The sequence below is a fragment of the Cnephaeus nilssonii genome (genome assembly GCF_951640355.1).
Source record: "Cnephaeus nilssonii genome assembly, chromosome: 11".
Taxonomy (NCBI): Eukaryota; Metazoa; Chordata; class Mammalia; order Chiroptera; family Vespertilionidae; genus Cnephaeus; species Cnephaeus nilssonii.
In genome coordinates, this window is record NC_137082.1 from 21,790,226 (window position 1) to 21,811,047 (window position 20,822).

Genomic DNA, 20,822 nt, shown 5'->3' on the forward strand with positions numbered 1-20,822 from the left:
AGGAAATGATGTAAAAAAAATGCTGAAGGAGGGGGAACTAACAAAAGTTCAAGATGGTCTGGGACAAGAAAGCAAGGTGAACTTGAGCTGGACTTAAAGAATGCCTGAGCTTAGCGTAAAAGAGACAAAGACTTGGGAGGGCAGGCAGCTGCACAAGGACACATTCAAGCACAGGGCTGAGTGTGTGGGAGACCGTGGATGGAGTCACCTGTCTGGCTCCCACACACAAAGGTTGTGGCAGGACGGAGAACAGAGGAAAAGACTGGTACTTCACAGAAGGCTTTGACCTCTAGAAGAAGGCACCATAATAAAATTGTTAATTGCACTAGCTTTGTCACATACAGGACTGAAGTCACATGCTGGCTGACATTTATTTATGTGACTTTGGAGAACTTACCTCTCTAGGCCTGTTTCCTCATGAAAAATGGGGATAATGGTACTATTAGCCACCTTAGAAGGAGATGTGAGGATGTGACAAAGTCTTGGCACACTGAGATGTGAGGATGTGACAAAGGCTTGGCACACTGCCTGGCAAGGGTGTAGAACATGCTGAGCTTTCAAAGGAGGGCTTTACCAACTCATGACATCTTAGGAGAGGTTAAATAAGCTGCGTCTGAGAACAATGAGCGCTCAGCTAGCTTCTCAAGAAATGATGCAGACAACCTGTTTAGAGATCCCAAAGGACTTCCCTATCTATTTCTCCACTTGGTCCTCCAGCCACCCGAAGCCTGAGCATTTCCTTTTCAGGTGGGACTTATAGTCAGAACCTTGTCACCCAGAAGAGTAACTGGGAGAAAATGTCATCTTCCATGGAAAATGTCGGTGCCTAAGAGAAAATGTCATCTTCCATGGAAAATGTAGAAGGCAGTCCACGCTGCATATTTTAGGTTCTAGAGCCCTTCACTATGTCCCATATACTTACAGCAGTAATGCATGCTGTACCCCTTTTGTGGACTAGGGAACCCAAGGCTAATCAGTGTTCACCTCAAACCTTATCCTCAGATGAAATTCAAGTGAACTCTGAAGGGGGAAAAAGTTTCCAAAACATCAACATGGAGTCTGAGAGCATGTAAAGATGGGAAAGGAACCCTGTCTCTTCCGTTCCAGGACCCAAGTCCTAGGATCAGACTGAATGCTGCTGAGATCATCCAGCCCAACGGCTCACACCATAACATGATAGAGCGGTGTCCCATGCTTCCCTCGGTGACAGGGACTCCCTCCCAAAGGCCATGATTATTAACCAAAATGGGAAGGTGGGAACGTTTTGTTTGAAAAAGCCCCTTAGGGATTGGAAGGCAGGCCTGTGGCCTCCTTTGAGACTGAGCACCAAACCTGTAATTTTAGATGAAAACCCTGAGGCCAGAAAGATGGATTCGGCCTCAGCCTTGGCACCAGCAGGGCCAGGACCAACCCCAGACCACCTGACTCCCAGTCCCTGCGCTGCCCTCTATTTCCAGTGTTTATTTTGGCAAATACTGGCAGATCCTGTGGAAACTTCCTCCCCAATCTCCTATTCTCAATCTAAGCGTAAGCACAGTTTAGATCGGAGCTGTTCCCGATTGTTTGTTTGCCGGGCTGGCTCTGACACACCTGGAACCACGTCCTGAGCACTCGCGAGATTCTTGTACGAGGTGTCTGGAGATTGGACGGACTACATTTGCACTTTGAAAGTGAAGGCTGTTTACCTGTCTTGTGTCAACCATGGCTAGCAAGACAGGATCAACTCTAGCTTTTAAAAAGCCCCTCTTTAAAAAAAAAATTTTTTTTTAATTGATTTCAGAGAGGAAGTGAGAGGGAGAGATAGAAACATCAATGATAAGAATCATTGATCAGCTGCCTCCTGCACGCCCCACACTGGGGATCGAGCCTGTAACCCAAGCAAGCATGTGCCCTGACAGGGAATCGAACCATGACCTCCTGGTTCATAAGTTGATGCTCAACCACCGAGCCATGCCAGCAGGGCACAAAGCCCATTTCCACAGCATCATGCACACCTGAGTCTGGTAACAAGTGCAGTGTCAACGGTCCATCCTGATAGCCAGCGGCCAGCCACCCAAAGCTAATGCAGAGGGAAGTGACTGAGGAAACCGTGCAGTTGCTTAGCTCACTGAATTTTCAAGGCCAGAGTGTTCTCAAATTCTCTGGTTTAATTTTGGACAAGCCTCATCAGGCTTCCAGAAAATTGATCCTAATATTCCTAGGAAGTGAAATTTGAGGTTTGCTAAATATACCTTGGAAGGTTAGCTCTATTTTGAGATACCATGGACTCAAACTTCAAGGTAAGAGAATCTCAGGGCCAGTATTCCCTGAAAACAAATGTAATATGGTAGTTAATATTGACTTTACATAATTTCAAATAAGCAAGCTATGTTCTATACTTGAAGTACCAATGTCATACATGCTAGGCACCCAATTGTTCCCAAAGAGAGGAAATTAGTTATCTATTACTGTGTTTACAAATTACTCCAAATACAAACATTTCTTATCTCAAAAAAAATTTTTTTCTTATCTCAGTTTCTGTGAATCAGAAATTTGGGAGGTTAATCTGGGGGTTCTGGCTCAGGGTCTCTCCTGAGGTTGCCATCAAGATGTCAGCAGGGATCAGTCACCTGACAGACTGGGGTTGGAAGGTCTATGTCCAAGATGGCTCATCCCACAGCGTGGCAGTCCTCTACCCTGGGTGCGCTCCACTGTGCTGCCCGAGTGCCCTCTCAGAATGGCAGCTGGCTTTCCCAATGAGCAACCCCAGACAGAGCAGGGAGGCAGCAATGCCTCTTACTAACAGAAGTAACACACTTCCACTTCCATATTCTATTTGTTGGAAAGGTGTCACTAAATTCAACTCATACTCAAAGGGAGGGCAAGGAAGTTCTACCTTTTAATTAATTTATTTTTATGTTTGAAATAGTAGTTTATTTGCTTTTTTCCTTTTTATTGAATTTATTGGGGCTCCACCTTTAAGAGAGAACCATGTCAAAATATTTGTGGATAGATTTTAGAACCACTACAGACACCAGAAACATTCTTTCCTTATCTGTTAACAACTTACCAGGGCTCAATATACCTTCCATTATTTTCAAATTAATATTTTAAATCAACAAGATAAAAATCTGTCAGATATCCAGGCAGAGAATTCAAGTATATCAATTTCTGGAAGGGCAGGTCCACTTATTGTAAGTTTTCTGAAGGTAAACTTCACATTATTAATGAAACAATAATAAAACACCCCCACCTCCCAAAAGTTCATAACGTCTCTTCTTCGGCAAGAGAGGCTAAAATAACTTATCTATATATATAAAAGCCCAGTAACTGAACGGTGGAACAACCAGAATGACAGTGCGCTATGACACACACTGACCACAAGGGGGCAGACACTCAACACAGGAGCTGCCCCCTGGTGGTCAGTGTGCTCCCACAGTGGGAGCACCGCTCGGCTGACCAGGATGAGCAGCACTCCAACAGCGGGCTGATCCCCACAGGCCACGCCCCCCACCAGCGCACAAATCCATGTACCGAGCCTCTGGTGAAGAAATAATAAACACTGCACCAAGTATCCTTCTTTCTCCGTTATCAATTAATATTCATTTCTTTCCAATTGGATTCCTTATACAGAAGCCAATCCATGGTAAAATACTTTTATCCCTCCTTACTTAAGGGATACATACTGAATATAAAAACTGTACAATACAGGCCATACCAATTCCACCTAGTATATAAAAATGGTACTAAAGCCAGCCAGTGCGGGCTCAATCCCCCATAGGGGGCGTGCAGGAAGCAGCAGATCAATAATTCTCTCTTATCATTGATGTTTTTCTCTTGCTCTCTCCCTCTCCCTTCCTCTCTGAAATCAATACAAATTAAAAAAATTTTTTAAAGGTAAGCTCAGAAAAATTAATTTCCTGAAGGTTCCAAACAATTAAAGCTTAATACTTCAAGCAGACATTAACTTAATTTTACTACTTTCACCCATCCTATATAATAAAAGCCTAATATGCTAAGTGTCCAGTCGGTCATTCAACCAATCAAAGCATAATATGCTAATGATATGCTAAGGCTGCTCAACCACTCACTATGACGTGCACTGACCACCAGGGTGCAGATGCTCCTACTGGTAGGTTAGCTTGCTGCTGGGGTCCAGCCGATCGAGACTGAGCGAGATGGGCCGGACATGCCCTAGAGCCCTCCCACGGTCCCTCCCTAGCTGGCCAACCTCCCACCTCCCTCCCTGGCCCCGATCGTGCACCGGTGGGGTCCCTCGGCCTGGCTTGAGCCCTCTCACAATCTGGGACCCCTCAGGGGATTTCAGAGAGCTGGTTTTGGCCCGATCCCGCAGGCCAGGCTGAGGGACCCCACTGGTGCATGAATTCGTGCACTGGGCCTCTAGTGTTAATAAGTGTCCTCAACTAATTGTGTTTATTTTTCATTCCTTTATTTAATTGTATTTACTTATTTTAAAGAGAAAGAGAGGGAGAGAGAGAGAAACATCAAATTGATGTTCCATGTATTCATACATTCTCTGGTTGATTCTTATACATGCCCTGACCAGGGATCAAACCTGCAACCTTAGCGAACTGGGATAACACTCTAAGCAACTGAGCTATCTGGCCAGGGCTTTCCTTTATTTTTTTAAAAAACAATGGAGCTTATTTTTGAAATAGCTCAGTGTAGATTCCTCTCCAGCCCCACCCCACCATCCACATGTGCAGTTGGCATGAAATAAACAAAAGTAATATCCTCAGTAAAAACTTCATGATTTATAAAGATAAGAAGTACAAGTCTCCCTCCTGGTTTCTGCCTACCAACTGCACCCCTGACAGACATTCAAACCCGATGATAGACAGTCCCTTTCCTCAGCAGTAACCACATATGTCTGCATTCTTCAAAAACAAACATGAATGCCTATAAACACATGTCCTTTAGGGAACACAGACACATGGAATTTATCTGTTCCTCAGTCACCAGTTTGCACTTTAATACACAAAGGTTTTGGTGGGTGTTTTTGTTTGTTTTTGTTCTCGTCTCCCTTTAAATTCTGAAAATTAAGCTAAAAAAAAAAAAAAAACCTTTCCCAAATTCTACTTCCTAGGTATTCTTTACCTTTGTGTTAAAAACAAAAACAAAACAAAAAGACTACCAAGAGTATCCCAACTTCTAATATTGATGAATTTCTTAACTGAAGAGAGCAAGAACAGTAATTTCTTTTCTCTTACAAAACTTTGGCTTTTTAACTTAGTCTTCCCAAGGATGTGTTTTCTGCATAATTTAATTCAAATTTAATGGAATATCTAGGAGTACAGGGTGAGACCCAGCCCCTACCCAGGAAGAGCTTAGTGCTTGTATGTTGGAGGGAGGGAGGCAGATGGGAGAGGGGCAAGTACTGTAAAATAAATTACTAAAGCTGAAGAAGAGCTGGGACCAGGCCCGGTTAGGTGAAAAGGACAGCCAAGTGCTCACCACTGACTGGTAGAAACAAACTCGCACTCCTGTGTGCTTCCCAGCTTCCTCCCTGCTTCCTTCTATGGCCACCTTCTTCCCCCACACTATGCTGTCTGAGCTTAAATGCTTCCAAATGATTGTGATCGCTCCTAGTGGACTTGGATTAGAATAACAGTGCCAAAGGGCTGAAATGACAAAGTAAAGTCCAACCACAAACAGCACTTTTTATCACTGTGCAGACACTTTTATGTGTGATTTTGCCTCTTTAATTATCCTAAGGGGGGCAATGGGGGTCCTGCTCAGATCCTGGAGGTAAAAAAGAAATAAGATTCGAGTTCTGATGCTTTAAACAAGTGAGGAAGGATCCAATAAAGGTACACACTCTTCTGAAGTGAAAAACTACCTGATAGCTCTGGAGAGTACATAAATCTCTGTTCTCTTCATGACAAAGCGACAGTGTGACAAATAATTTTGGCTTAAGTGTCTTACAATAGTCATTATAAAAAGTCTGTTTTTATTCTAAATGAGCCAAAACACCAGAAAATCTACCAACTTGTCCTTCCCTCATTTCCATTGCTATGGTCCTCTTATAGAAACAACAGGTCAGGAGAAAGAGGTATAAAATGTCAGCATGTATAATGTTTTTTCATCAAGTCAGCGATTTTTATGTGAACATATTTGTGGATTTTTTTGGAGAAATATCTTCTTGCTTTTGGGCAGAATCTGCAAATAAGGCACTCAGATCAATAGAAAAGAGAAACCATGAGAAACTGAAAAGGTTACTAAAGATAGTTTTAGGTTATTCTAATTATTTGAAAAGTCTGTTAGTAAATAGCTAGTATATTGCTTCTTGCTTCAAAATGTAATAATTTTGGATGTGAAAGTTACCCATCTCGGATGAAAATTCTGGACCACATTAACATTGAATAGAATATTTATTGTGACTTTTTCCCCTGTGATATAAGATTGTTTATTTTTCCGAGCTCTCCAAATGACACAGTTGCAGAACCTCTTTCAGCTGGTCTTGCCTGAAATTAATGAGAAAGATTAAAGACATCAGAAATAGATAAATATGTAGTCCTAATGAACCCCTTCATGCTGTCTTGTATTGAAAAACATCCCCCACCCTAAGTAAATAAACAATAAAGAGCAAATGGAAACATAAGCCCACTAAGAAAAGTGACTGGTCTTACTGTTACCTGTGAGTCATGGTATTTCCATCCTATCATGTAATAGATCTGATATGTGGCAGGCACCGAACCATCCTCATTTCTGTACATTTCTATAAAGACAGACAATGGTTAAAGTCTGAAAAAATGCCAGTAGGAAAAATAATCTGCTCAACCAAAGTCGTATCCTCCAAAGAGAATGGATATTAGGAACTTGTGGGATTCTGAAAATGCCTCCTGTGAAAAACCCTCGACACCGGAGAAGCTGACAGTAGGGGAGGAGTAAGGACTGTTTGGAAAGTGATAGGGAGACATGGGGTCTGAGTTTGGAAGGGAGGACAAGAAATCTGATGGTGCCCGGCTGGGGTGGTTCAGTGGTTGAGCATTGACCTATGAACCAGGAAGTGACGGTTGATTCCTGGTCAGGTCACATGCCTGAATTGCAGGCTTGCTCCCCAGTGTGGGGTGTGCAAGAGGCAGCCAATCAATGATTCTCTCTCATCACTGATGTTTCTGTTTCTCTCTCCTCCCTTCCTCTCTGAAATCAATAAAAATATATTAAAAGAAAAAAAAAAAAAGAACTCTGATGGTGCTTAACAGGAAAGGAAAAAGCATTGGCAATGTTAAGGGATAAAGATGACAGGGCACATTTCTCAGTGAGTCCCGGGGGGCGGAAGGGCCGGCTCCCTTACCTTGGTACACTGCCGCAGCCGCCAGCATCGTGTCTCGGTGCAGGAGAGCTTTTCTATTCCAGGCACAGTTACTCTCACCCATTCCTAAAAATACACTACAGGCAGTTGGAGATAATACAGCAAAAACCCTGAGCAGCTCAATCAATACCACAGATTTACTCTTATCTCCTCCAACAGTATACCATGCTCTAACAGTCATGCAAAACATCCTAAATAATCTCATTTTGCTTTCAGAATGTAGCAAGGCTTCTTAGTGACTCTAAGGCAAAACTACCTAGAGCGTCTGGATATTAAGACAGTGAAGAAGTCAAATTTCAGGAGGCTAGCCCCATAGCACACTTTACTTGCCAGAAATTGTCTAAAATGAGCCACTAGGGCCCTCGCCGGGGGGCTCGGTCTGAGTATCGCCCCATACACCAAAAGGTTTCCGGTTGTGGGTTCAATCCCTGGTCCAGGCATGTATGGGAGGCAAGCGATCAATGTTTCTCTCTCTCTCTCTCTCTCTCTCTCTCTCTCTCTCTCTCTTAACCCTCCTCTCTCTAAAATCAATAAACATATCTTTGGGTGAGGATTAAATAAATAAATAAATAAATAAATAAATAAAGTAAGCCAGTTGGGCAAAAAGCAAAGTGAGTGGCCCTCCCAGTGAGCCATTAGGAGTTGCCAAGTGCCTTTCGAAGGATGCCACATGTTATGCCCCTTTGAGCTGCTGTTCAAAGGAGGACAGGACACTGTTACAATCTCACCCCTTCTAAGCCGTAAATGTAATATGATCATGAAACCTGGAAAAGGGCTCCGAGACTTGTTAGATAACACCAAAGCTAATGTGTTTTCAGATCTTACAGTACTTTGCTAGTCCCAGATTAGGAAAAAAATTAGGTACATTCTTTTCAGGGGCACTTTCCTTAATGTTTTAAAATTCACTTTTAGATTTCTTTCTTTCAAGTTGATAGCTAAAAGCTACATTTGATTTTTCCTAATGCATTTACTTAAATAAAATTACTTTGTAAGGCTACATTTTAAACTAGTCCTCAATATTAAAAGGATTTCAAAAGCAAAATCCTTTATATTTATGCTCTATCTACTACATGACTAGAAATCAGTTTCTTGGTTTTGTTTTTCTACATTCACAAAAGAAACCAATAAACTTTCAACATCAATGTTCTTTATTAGTTTAAAAATAATATTCCAAGTTTTCAATGCCCTTATTGAAAACAATCAACAAATTTGCTGTACTAAGTAAACCTTTTTCTTCTCTCCAACCCTAAAAGGCTCCTATTATTCCCTAAAATAATGAATCTCTAATACTAAAAGCAATGCCCCACATCCTGTGAGTATAACAGCCCAATTCATGAAGAACAACAGACAAAACAGCGGATTAATCACCAGGAAGAAAAGGTGGATCTCAGTCTTTCCGTCATGACACCGCTAGATGATCTCAGAGCAATGGCTCTGGGTCTTTAAGGTAGTCAGACTAGAGGATCTCCCGGGCTTCCAATGCTGACATTTTGGACCCATTACATAATCTAATTTTTAAAACATTTTCCTACATAGTGAGTATCAACTATAGGTAAACTGGGACTCATACTGGAAGAGTCTATTGCTGATGATGGTTGTGGTTTCCATGACTGACGATTAGATAACAGGCAGCACCTGTGAAAAACAGGTTTCACTTTTTAAATGTAAATATTTAATGCATTTCTATGAAACGCCTTCTAACTAACTGTTATTGGGATCTGCTAATTGAGATTACTAGTGATAATGCTCTTCCTGAAGGTCTGACCTAGGCATAATGCTCTTTCTGATACAGAAATTCAAGAGCACTAATACGCAGCATGGCCAGCAACTCTGCTGCCCGGGCAGCCCACCCCTCACAGGGACGTGCACAGCCACCCTGACCCTCCCTCCTTGCAGAAGCGCTGTGATGGGCGCAAAGACTGAGCGATCAGAATCCCCGTTCTGACCCTTCCGTGACCTGGAGCAAAGTCATTTCATCTCTACTAAACTCAGTTTTGTGATCTTCAAAGTGGAATGATAACACTTCCTGATGGGCCTTTACTGAAGACTACCTCGGAAACACATATGGGGACTCCTGAGCAGCTCTGCACTTTGGTATAACAGAAAAATCTGGAAGGAGGTAACTGATTAAGACTCTCACAGTGTTTTTAAGGTTAAGTTCAACTGTTTATAAAAAAAAATCTGATTTATTCCAGTTTACTAGGAAAAATACTGAGTAATGCATAATAATAACTGAACTTACCTTAAAACTACTGTGATAGCCTCCAAAATTTTTCATGCATTCATCACTGATATACAACTTGTTTTGTAAAGTTAGGTCAACATTCTTGACTTTTTTTCTGTGAATTAATAATAATGGCAACTTGAATGAGAAACACCACAACCATCAAGAAAAAAATGTATAATGCAATGTAAAATACCAAAAAACAATTTGAAGGTAGCACCATCTTCCAGCCTGCAAAGCCGCACACCTGGAATTCTCCCACGCTTCTCCCACCTCCACTCATCCCCTGACCACTTCTTCCTGTCTCAGCTGCCTCTGACCTCTCATCAGGAGGGTAGTCAAGACTTCAGGATCTGAATCAGGCTGCTACACTGGGTTTAAACCCTGGCTCTACCACTTACTAAATACATCACCATGAGCAAGTGACTTCTCTTTGTGCCTCAATTTCCTCAGGCAGAACAAGAGAGGTTAACTATGGTAGCTCTAGTCTCATCTTCCTCATAAATATGCTCATAAACATAGCTGCAGGGTGAGCCCTCTGACACACTAATCTGATTGTCTTTCCTCTGTGCAAAATTCTTCCCAGACACTACCAGGCCCACCTGAGAAAATCTAGAAGCCTCTGATGGACTCTCCTGCATCATTTTCCATCATCTCCCCATTCTACATGTTCAAGCAGTACTGGATTACTGTCCAGTTCCTTAGTTAGAGAAGTGTGTGCCCTCTTACATCTCTAACTTTACACAGCCCACTTTCTTGGCTTGGAATGCAATGCCCGCCCCGCCCCAAGCCTGCACCCACTCCTTCATTCTCCTGGCAAGCCCATTTAGCTGAGGTGCTGCCTCTTCTGCAAAAGCATCCCTGCCCCACTAAGAAGATTTAGGGGCTTTTTCTCATTTTCCCTGCACTGTAACCAACAATGATCTCATTTTACAGCTAAATACAGATGTCTGTCTCTCCATAGAGCATAAGCTCCCTGACATCAGGAACTGTGTATTCCCATCACTGGCTCAGTGGTTGGCACATGGTAGATGCTCAATAAATGGTAAGTGAATGAATATAAAAATCAATCAGCTAATGTTTGTATCTACTTTGTTAGATATCATTTTTACAAGTTATCTTTAAATAATTCCTCTTAAACCTCCTAAGGACAGGAAATATCTAAGACTAAAACACATGATCTGTGTAAAAGACTATACAGTAAAAATAGGGCATTGGCCAAACCTCTTGAAGGTAAATAAAAGACAACAGTTTCCCCAAATAATGACCAATTTAAAACCCAGGTTATCAACTGGGAGGGGGTACGAGTCAACCTTCTAGTTTATAGCTTCATTTGGATGACAGTTAAAAATACAAGCCGCTGTACACTTAAGATTAGTGCATTTTACTGAACATCCATCTAACGTCAATTAAAAAAACACACCACATAGATCAAATACCCAGTATAAGACTCTGGATTCAAATCATAACTCCAGACTTATTGTGATCACAGATAAGATACTAACTTCTCAATGTCTCAATGGGCTCATCTGTAAAATTAGGGTACTAGGAAATCTCAAAGAACTGCACCTGGCACAGAGTAAGTACTATATTTTCAAATCAGGAGGTCGCAACCTCTTTCAACTGATAGGTCTAATTTCTAGTCTCTCTTTTCTTTTTTTGAAATGAATCATGAGCACAGCATTTACTGTATAGTAGAACAAAAATAAATGCTGTATTTGAAAAGTACCCTTATCATAACCATTTGAATGATAAATTACCAGCATAACATCATCTCTCAAGCTTTCCAGTAAAAGTGATCAGGTGGAGCCAAGTGTTAGGGGCAGTGCTCAGGAGGGAGTGTGTGAGTTATTGTTGCTTCCCTGTCACATTGGGCTTCATGCTAAGGCTGCCAGACCCTGTACTGAAGTATAATAAATAAAGAATGACAATAATAGTAAGTTTTCCGCTACACGTCTTTCCCCTTAAAATTCTCAAAGGAGGTTGGACAATGGCTCAAATAGACCTGTTACAAATGGGTAGTTACGAGAAGCAGTAGAATCAGGTTAGAGAGTTCCAATGCAAGAGTCAAGAAGGCAAGAGTTAAGAAGGCAAGAATTAAGAAGGCAAGAGTTTGGCACCTAATTCTTCCACTAGGAGGTAAGTGTTCTCTTTTAGGCCTCCTTTTTCTTATTTGTAATGCAGAGATGAAGTAGTTACCAGAGAGTGGTAGAGGGAAGCGAGTGCAATAACGCTTACAAAAAACTTTAAGTCTGTAAACAAAGTATTTCTTTTTATAATCCTCTTGCTTTAAGTCACTTTAAGTTTTCAGGATCCAGATGAAGGCTCCCTGGTTTCACACAACACACTTCAATCCATACTTGTTTATGCCATTTGTGTAACAAAAGAATCAAACCTCACAAATGCTCACGGGGTTGGGGGTTAGTTGAGGCTCTCCTTTGAGAAAGTCACTTTTCCAGCAGCCCTCAGTGGTAGATGTGTATTTTTGCATACCTCTCCTCTTTCATGGCTGGGGGCAGGGTCTGTGTCCTTGTAGCTGCTCCAAGCCTCTTCCAAGCCATTACTTCTCTGCCTATTAAAACCCTTGCCCTGCTGAGACCACTACTCCTGCTGCTGTCAGATATCAGGCCCCAGGCCCTCCTGTCATTCACCTGGTTCAATTTCCCTCTGTAACCAAGTCCTGCCACCAGCACAGGTGATTTCACTGTTAATAACCAACTGTCAAGTACCACAGCCTCTAAGATTTCTTAGTCTCCTCACCACTAATGGACTTCTCCATCACACCTGCAACATGTTCCAAAATCATTAATTCAAATATCCCATCTGCTGACCATCTCCTGTGCTCCAGCGTTCTTGGTATTTCAACCATAATCACTCTCTGACCACCTGGGGATCACTTGTGCATGCCTCCTCTACTTTTTGCCAATCCATTAGCTTGTTCTTCTTTTCTTTCAAAGTACCGTTCCTTCCAGCTTAGATTATTTCAATTACACTCTTGGAATTATTTTTACATTTTTCAATTACAGTGAACATTCAATGTTATATTATATTAGTTTCAGGTGTACAGCACAGTGATTAGACATTTATATAGTTTAAGAAGCGACCCGGCTGATAATTCTAGTACCCACCTGGCATCATACGTAGTTATTACAATATTAATCACTATATTTCCTAAGCTGTACTTTACACCCTATGACTATTTTGTAACTACCAATCCGTTCTTTTTAATCCCTTCACCTTTTGCACCCATTTGTCTTTATGTCACTCTCAATTAGCAAAGTCCCAACCCAAACAAATTTAACTATCTGTTCTGTGCCTGGTGTTGTTGGAGAAAGTGTAAAAATGCTTTAAATTGCCTTACCTTGTAAATCTTCCATCAATTCAAACATTCCAGGATAGTTAACTTGAATTTCATCAGTGTCCTATTGAAAAATAAAATATTCATTTGACATTTATCACACAAAAAATCCAGATTCAAAAGGCCACAGAGATTACCCAAACCAATCTCTCGTGGTAAGCAGGATTCTTAGTTACAACATTCTTCACAGATGTAATCTGGCTTATGCTTGATTTATGATGATTTCAAATTGCCATTTTAAGAGAACACTTCCTAAAACTCTATCAACTGGTTCTAGTTCTTTCTCTGGGAACAACACAGAATCAGTCCATTCTGTGCTCTGCAAACCATTACCTTCTTCTTCACATCTAAAAATTCTGCCAGGAGACTGTAGTGGAGCAGGATTTCACCCCAAAATATGTTTTTTTTGGATTATTTTAGGCTGATTCTTTTGTAAAATCAAAAGGCTTCAGAAAAGCTTTTAACCTTAACCGCCTAAAAAGAAATAAAAAATGTATAGAGAGAATGCGATAAACATGGAGCAGGTCATAAGTGAAAAGAAGTTTCCTCCTCCTGACTTCTGATACTCTGTCCCTCTCCCCAAAGATAACCTTTGTTAACTGTCTTATACATCCTTTCAGAACAATTTTTCCTCATAGACCCAAATACAATAATATCACTTAAAACCTACATATGCAACTATATATGTATATGTGTACATACATACATACTCTTTTGCTCTTTTTCTATATTGCACTCTTGGTTTTTTTAGAAAATAACATCTTGGAGATCTTCCCCTATAAACATATATCTACTGCATTCCTTTTTTAACAGCTGTGTACTATTTTATTAAATAGATATGCTTTAATTTATTTAACCAGTTCTCTATTAATGGACATTGAGATTGTTTCCAGTTTTTCTTTTTAATCCTCACCCGAGGGTATTTTTTTTATTACTGATTTGAGAGAGAGAGAAAGGGAGGGAGAGAGAGAAACATCCATGTGAGAGAAAAACATAGACCGATTGCCTCCCACACGCTCCCCAACTGGGGATTGAACCAGCAACCTAGGTCAGTGATGGGCAACCTTTTGAGCCTGGTGTGTCAAACTTCGCCAAAAAACTGAGCATAACTCGAGTAGTGTGTCACTTTGAGGAAAAAACATTATTTCGGAAATGTTTCATCAGAAACGGCTATGCGTGTCAGTGCTGACACGCGTGTCATAGGTTCGCCATCACTGACCTAGGTAAGTGTTCTGACCAAGAATTAAATCTTTTGGTGTACAGGATGATGCTCCAACTAACTGAGCAGCCAGGGCTTACTTTTTTTTTAAAAAAAGAAATGCATGAATCAGTTTGTGTGTGAACTTTTTAACAAGACAGTCCCTGGGTAATTCATTTCTTCTACATATTTTTCTACATTAAGAAACTATTTTTAAAAAGAGATCCTAAGATTAAAAACAAAGTTTCTTCCAAGCTGATATGCAACCATTAAGCAATATCCTTTGAAAACCATTCTTCAATGAAACAATCTAAAAGCACTGTCTTCATCTCAATCAGAGTACCACAATAGCTTTGTCAAAGGCCTTATTGAAATCAAGATGGACCACCTGCATTTTCTCCTAATATACTAGTCTGGCACTCGATCCTAAAAGGAAATGAGCTTCATTTAGAATGCCAAATGACTCTGAAAATAATTCACTAAGAGGGTCATATAAATGTAAATATAACTATTTGGCTTTAATTTAACCTGATTTCATTTAAAAATAGGAAACCAAAGCAGTATAAAAGCAATATATCTAATGTTGTATGCAACATAAACCTCTATAATTGATTATATAAAAGCTTTTTTGGATGGGTTTTTTAGAAAATGAATTAGAGTGCAATGTTAATACAGCACTTTAAAGACAGTGTATATGTCTCAAGGAACAAATTTATAAATTTATTATTAAATCAGCAATTCTCTAATTTTGGAAACTATAAATAAGATTCTACACCAATATTTTTGTATTATATTAATGTTTAAGTTATTCAGTTCATGTTTGGAGAAGAACATGAAAATTATTCTGGAGAGAGAAACCAAGATGGCGGCATAGGTAAACACCTGAACTTGCTGCCTCGCACAACAACTTCAAAACTACAACTAAAAGACAAAACGGACATCATCCAGAACCACAGGAAGGCTGGCTAAATGGAAATTCTACAACTAGAAGGAAAGAGAACAGCACACTGAGACTCAGAGGAGGTGCGGAAATAAAGTGCAGAGGTACAGAGGCGCAGGCACGGAGAGGGCTGGCAACTGAGTACATGGCTGGCTTTTTCAATCCGGAGGGAGACACAAGCTCCCGACTGCTCTGAACTCCAGTTCCGGGAGAGACTCTGGGGACCCAGACCCAAACGGGGAGAAATTGGACTGTCTGGCAGCGGGCGGAACTCAAGGGTGGCTTTCTCTCAGAGGTGCTTGCAGTGATTACCAAGGGACACTGAGACCCAGGGGCCCCTTAGGGCAGGGCTGATGGGAAGCCATTGCTGTTTGCTCCGCCTTGAGACTCCGCCCTATCCAAGCTGTGCGCGGAGGCTTTTGCATATGAATGGCCTGGTCCTTTGAAATCTAAACTTACCTAACAAACTGCAGCTGAGTCAGAGAGACCCAGAACATCCAAAAGAAGACCCAAGGCCCCACAGCAGCTTGCATTGCTTCACACCTGGGCCTCATCTGGGCACCTCCAAACCCCAAACAAAGAAGAGGAATCTGCAGATCTCTCCATAGCTCCTGCTGGGTGGCCTCAGGCAGAGGCTAAATTTACACCTCCTTGGAGATCCAAGAGCCAGTGTACCCAGGGATCAGAGTGGGACCATCCAGATTACAACTCCTCAGATCCATAAGGGACACACTCAGGGGGCACACTCAGTGAGCACCAAAGCCCCACTGAAGCAAGTCTTGCCCCATAAGGGTGTCTCCAGCACAGAAGTTCTCCCATTGTAGACACAGCTGATCCTCACAGCCAACTGGCCTGGAGGTCAATTCCTCCCAGTGATACTAACAACAATCAAGGCTTAATTACAACAAGACTCTGCACACAGCCCACAAAGGGGTGCACCAAGAGTGTCCACCTCAGGTAAGTGGGGAGGCTGAGCCACTGGGCCCTATAGGACACCTAGCACACAAAGCCACTCCGTCAACTCAGGGAAGCAGCCAAAATGTGGAGACAAAGAAACAGATCACAAATGAAAGAAATGGAGGAAAGCAAACTACTGGATATAGAGCTCAAAACCACCGTTATAAGGTTTTTCAAGAATTTTCTAAAAAAGGCTGATAAATTTAGTGAGACCCTCAAGGATATGAAAAAGGACCAACTAGAAATCAAGCATACACTGACTGAAATAAAAAATATTATACAGAGATCCAACAGCAGACTAGAGGATCACAAGAATCAAGTCAAAGATCTGAAATACAAAGAAGCAAAAAACACCCAACCGGAAAAGAAAAAAGAAAAAGAATCCAAAAATATGAAGATAGTGTAAGGAGCCTCTGGGACAACTTCAAGTGTACCAACATCAGAATTATGGGGGTGCCAGAAGAAGAGAGAGAGCAAGGTACTGAAAACCTATTTGAAGAAATAATAACAGAAAACTTCCCCTACCTGGTGAAATAGACTTACAAGTCCAGGAAGTGCAGAGAACCCCAAACAAAAGGAATCCAAAGAGGACCACACCAAGACACATCATAATTAAAATGCCAAGAGAGAATATTAAAAGCAGCAAGAGAAAAACAGTTAGTTACCTACAAGGGAGCACCCATATGATTGTCAGCTGATTTCTCAACAGAAACTATGCAGGCCAGATGGGAGTGGCAAGAAATATTCAAAGTGATGAATAGCAAGAACCTACAACCAAGATTACTCTACCCAGCAAAGCTATTATTCAGAATTGAAGGTCAGATAAAGAGCTTCACAGATAAGAAAAAGCTAAAGGAGTTCATCACTGCCAAACCAGTATTATAAGAAATGCTGAAAGGTATTCTTTAAGAAGAGGAAGAAGAAGAAAAAGGTAAAGATAAAAATTATGAATAAATACATATCTATCAACAAGTGAAATCTAAAAATCAAGTGAATAAAAAATCTGAACAGAATAAACTGGTGAAGATAATAGAATCAGGGGCATAGAAAAGGAGTGGACCGACAATTCTCAGGAGGAAACGGGTGTGGGGGGTGCAGGAAGAGACTGGACAAAAATCGTACACCTATGGATGAGGACAGTTGGGGGGAAGGGGGTAAGGGCAGAGGGTGGGTTGGGAACTGGTTGGAGGGGAGCTATGGGGGGAAAAAAGAGGAACAATTGTAATAATCTGAACAATAAAGATTTATTTAAAAAACAACAACAAGGATTGATACATATCCAAAAAAAATTTATTCTGAATTAATAGATTTCCTAATTAAGAAAAATGTAGGGTTTTATATGCTATGATTAAGCATTTTTAGTAGAAATCTTTCTAAAACACACAATCCACTTGACAACCATGGAAAACCATGTGGACTAACAGAATTGTAACAATATGGGAGGCAATTCTTAAGAGGGTGAACTATAAAGATAATCTTTAAACCAGTGGATTCTGACTTATTTCAGTGACAGTCCTCTCTCAAGATCTGATGAAATTACATACAAACAACAAAAAACCATGTTTCTTTACAACGTGGATCCTCTAGTTTACCGACAGGTCCCCTATAAATCCAAGAAAATCAAGCAGGAATTTTTGGTTTTTTACTGCTACATCCAAAGTACCTGGAATAGTGCCTGGCACACAGGAAGTACTCAATAAATGTTTGTCATAATATTGATTAAATAAATAAAAACACAATACAATGATAGTCATTTCAGAATTGTTTCTATTGGCAAAGGAACCAACACCAAAAAGTGGAACAAACCTAAATGCTGTTCATTAGGGAAATCTGTAATAATAAAAGTGTAATATGCTAATTAGACCAGACGTCCTTCCGGATGAAACCGGGGCTGCGAGGGAAGCCCAGGTCCCAGGTGCCAGAGGGAAGCCGGTGCTGGCAGCCGGGGGAAGGAAGGCCTACTCTTGCACGAATTTCATGCATCGGACCTCTAGTAGTTAAATAAAACTTCGGTATAGTCATACTAGAGAATAATACATAGAAGTTAGGGCAAATATATTCACATTGATTTGGGAAACAATTTAAAATATTCCATTAAGAATGAAAAATAAGTTTCAGAAATATATACATATATTTGCATGCATGTCTATATATAGTATGGTAGAGTATTTGTCATTTTTAAAAATCTGGAACATTACACACAAAACTGATGACAATAGCTACTTCTAGATCTCAAATGTGGTTTGGAGGCCCTTTTGATGCTTCAGGGAAGTCAAACTATTTTCATAATAATGCTAAAATGCTATCTGACTTTTCATCTTCCATTCTCTCCTAAGAATACAATGGGATTTTTCAGAAGTTACATGATGTGATATTGCAATTGATGTAAATGCAGAGCAGACATGAGAATCTAGCTTTTATTATGCCATACATTAAAGAAATATATAAAAATGCAAAGCAATGACATTCTTTTCACTCAAAAAAAATTTTTTTTTACTTCTGGAAAATACAGTTCTTTCTCACAAAAAAATAGGTCATTTATGTTAGCATATAATTGGTATATTATTGTTAGTTTTAAATGAATAATTACTAAAATTCAGTTTTAATTTCCGATATAGCTAATATCGATAGCTCTAACCCACATAAACAAAAGCCCTTTAAGGTCCTCAAAAATTATAAGTGTAGGAAAGCCACCCATTGTCTTCACTATCAGAGAAGTGTAAACAAGGAGCCCGGAACGCTGGTGAACCTTGAGTCCTGGCAAGGGCCAGAGCTATGCACCGATTGTTTAGTCCAGACAATGGTGGCTCAAGCAATTTCCTGACCAAATAGTCTCAGAATAAATCTTTCTAATATTTACTGACCTTTAAGATAGTCTGTCTGTTACTGGAATTGCCTGCCTGACAAAGGGCAATATGTGTATCCCAAATTGAATAAAACGTTGGCAAGGCCTGGGCACCAGTGGAAGTCCTTCCCCTTGCGTTGGGCTTCCTGCCTGGCCCCCAATTTCCAAATTATTATTTCTTGTCTCATCTCTGTCATTTGTGCACGGCCCTTCTCCAGATCCCGAACCCTGAACCACGCAGTACATGGCTCGCACAATAAGTGTGTAGAGGGATCATAAGAACACATTTTTGAGAAGTGTTGATCTCAGGAGAGAACTAAAATTTTGGGGACTAAGAGGAAAATGACAGACTTTCACTTTATCTGTAGAGTACAATGTTCACAACCAATATATTTGTGCTATTACTTATATAATTAAAAATCCATTAAAATTATATAGTGATCCCTCAATGTACAATTGCCTACATTGAGAGTGTTTGCTTTAATTATAAACCAGAACCCTCACATGAAGCAGTTTTCCATTTTTAGCTGCCCAACATGTCAGAATGCAGTTTCTATTGGCTCATGCCATTTAAGAGTTTACAGAAGACAGAACTGTGAAATCTTGAGGGTTGTTATTAGTTCCTAGCCTATTGCCTCTTCCTTCCCTGAAAGCCTCTTTCCACCATCAGAGGCCCTGGTCTATGTCCCTCCTTTCTATCAAAACAAGGACGGATATGACAATTCATTTTTGGTTGCCTGATTTTATGAAATATATTCACATTAAATCACCTTAAACAGATAGTTTTAATCCTATCATCCTAATTATGTATTGAAGAGCTTTTCTTCAAGACCTATTTAATCTAATTAGGGTTAGAGATGTTTCCAGGCCTTGAAGGGTTTGGAAAATGATGGAAAGTCTACTCAACCGATCTCTGAAGGCAGTAATGGCATTTTTCAGAATTACTCTGCTATTGAAAGGATTTGGAAGGGGGTAATCATTTTCTCTACACATGAACCCCTGTTGGAAGTCTTAGCCTGGAAAGTGCTAGGGGAGGATGAGGGGGAAAGAGGAAGGCAGAAGCTACTATTTATTGAGCATCTACTGAAATGCAGGCACTTCACACCCTTTATCTTATTTAATCTTAACAGCCATCTAAGGTGAGTAACATTCGCATTAAAAAATTAAAAAGAAAAAAAGAATGCTCAGAGAGGTGAAGTAAATTCCCTAAATGCCTTTAGCTAGTAAAGGGACAAGGTAAGGATCCAAATTACACCTGTCAGACAACAATGCACCATGCTGATTCCATGTTTCTTCTGCCCTGATGGCCTGTGGGTCTGCTTTCCAGATCTCTTCAGCCCTAATGGAGTACATCCCCCATCCTACCTTTTCTAACCCTGACCTAACCCTAGGCCTTGTGAATGCATATTCTGTCATGTCTGCCTCATATGGCACTATTTCAACTGAGGGCCTGGAGGTGGAGGTAGTGCTGTAAATTCCTGTACAACCCCTCTTCCTATCTGTACGGAAGCACGGGAGACTTGGTTGGAAAGTCTGTAAGGCGGAAATTCCGAAAAGGGATGCTGGCTGAAGGCAGCCTGCCCTTGTTTCTTGGAATTCCGACATCGGGAAGTTGGCAGAAGGCTGCCACCCCTAGTTGTTCCTTGACCTTTCCAAACAAGTCTGTTCCTGAGCGGACCCTTAGTGTGTACCGGAATCATTATGTTGAATCTTTAGGTGTCCTTGCATAAAGGACACTGCAGACACATTTGTCCTCTAAGATTACTTACCCTACTGATTGTATCTAAAAGATAAACTTTATCTCAAAAGTTTATCTCTGAAGAGGCAGGCGATCGAGGCTGTCTGGTTCCTATAGCCAGGCAGTCCCTTAGCCCTGTCTTTCACAGCAATCGTGTGTCAGAGTAACCATTCATCCATCACTCAGGGTCTGCTGGTCAGCCCCGGCACCTATCACTGGGAATGCTTTAACGCTCACATTACACAGA

The 20,822-nt window shown here is 40.8% G+C and overlaps 1 protein-coding gene across 7 annotated transcripts in view; it reads right to left on the reverse strand.

The window, feature by feature from the left end:
* Positions 1–6,124: 6,124 nt before the first annotated feature.
* The window catches only part of NDUFAF5 (NADH:ubiquinone oxidoreductase complex assembly factor 5), a 32,942-nt gene continuing 18,244 nt past the window's right edge, over positions 6,125–20,822 (reverse strand). For 4 of the 7 annotated variants that reach the window (XM_079783751.1, XM_079783754.1, XM_079783753.1 and 1 more), the window contains 4 exons: positions 12,901–12,961; positions 7,298–7,381; positions 6,636–6,718; positions 6,125–6,464 (listed from right to left, as the gene is read on the reverse strand). In XM_079783751.1, the coding sequence (XP_079639877.1) occupies positions 6,372–6,464; positions 6,636–6,718; positions 7,298–7,381; positions 12,901–12,961 (321 nt within the window). In that variant the 3' untranslated portion in view covers positions 6,125–6,371. Of the gene's footprint in view, positions 6,465–6,635; positions 6,719–7,297; positions 7,393–7,424; positions 8,951–9,557; positions 9,655–12,900; positions 12,962–20,822 lie in introns of those variants that run through there. The other 3 variants (XR_013814159.1, XR_013814160.1, XR_013814161.1) reach the window with 3 other exon arrangements.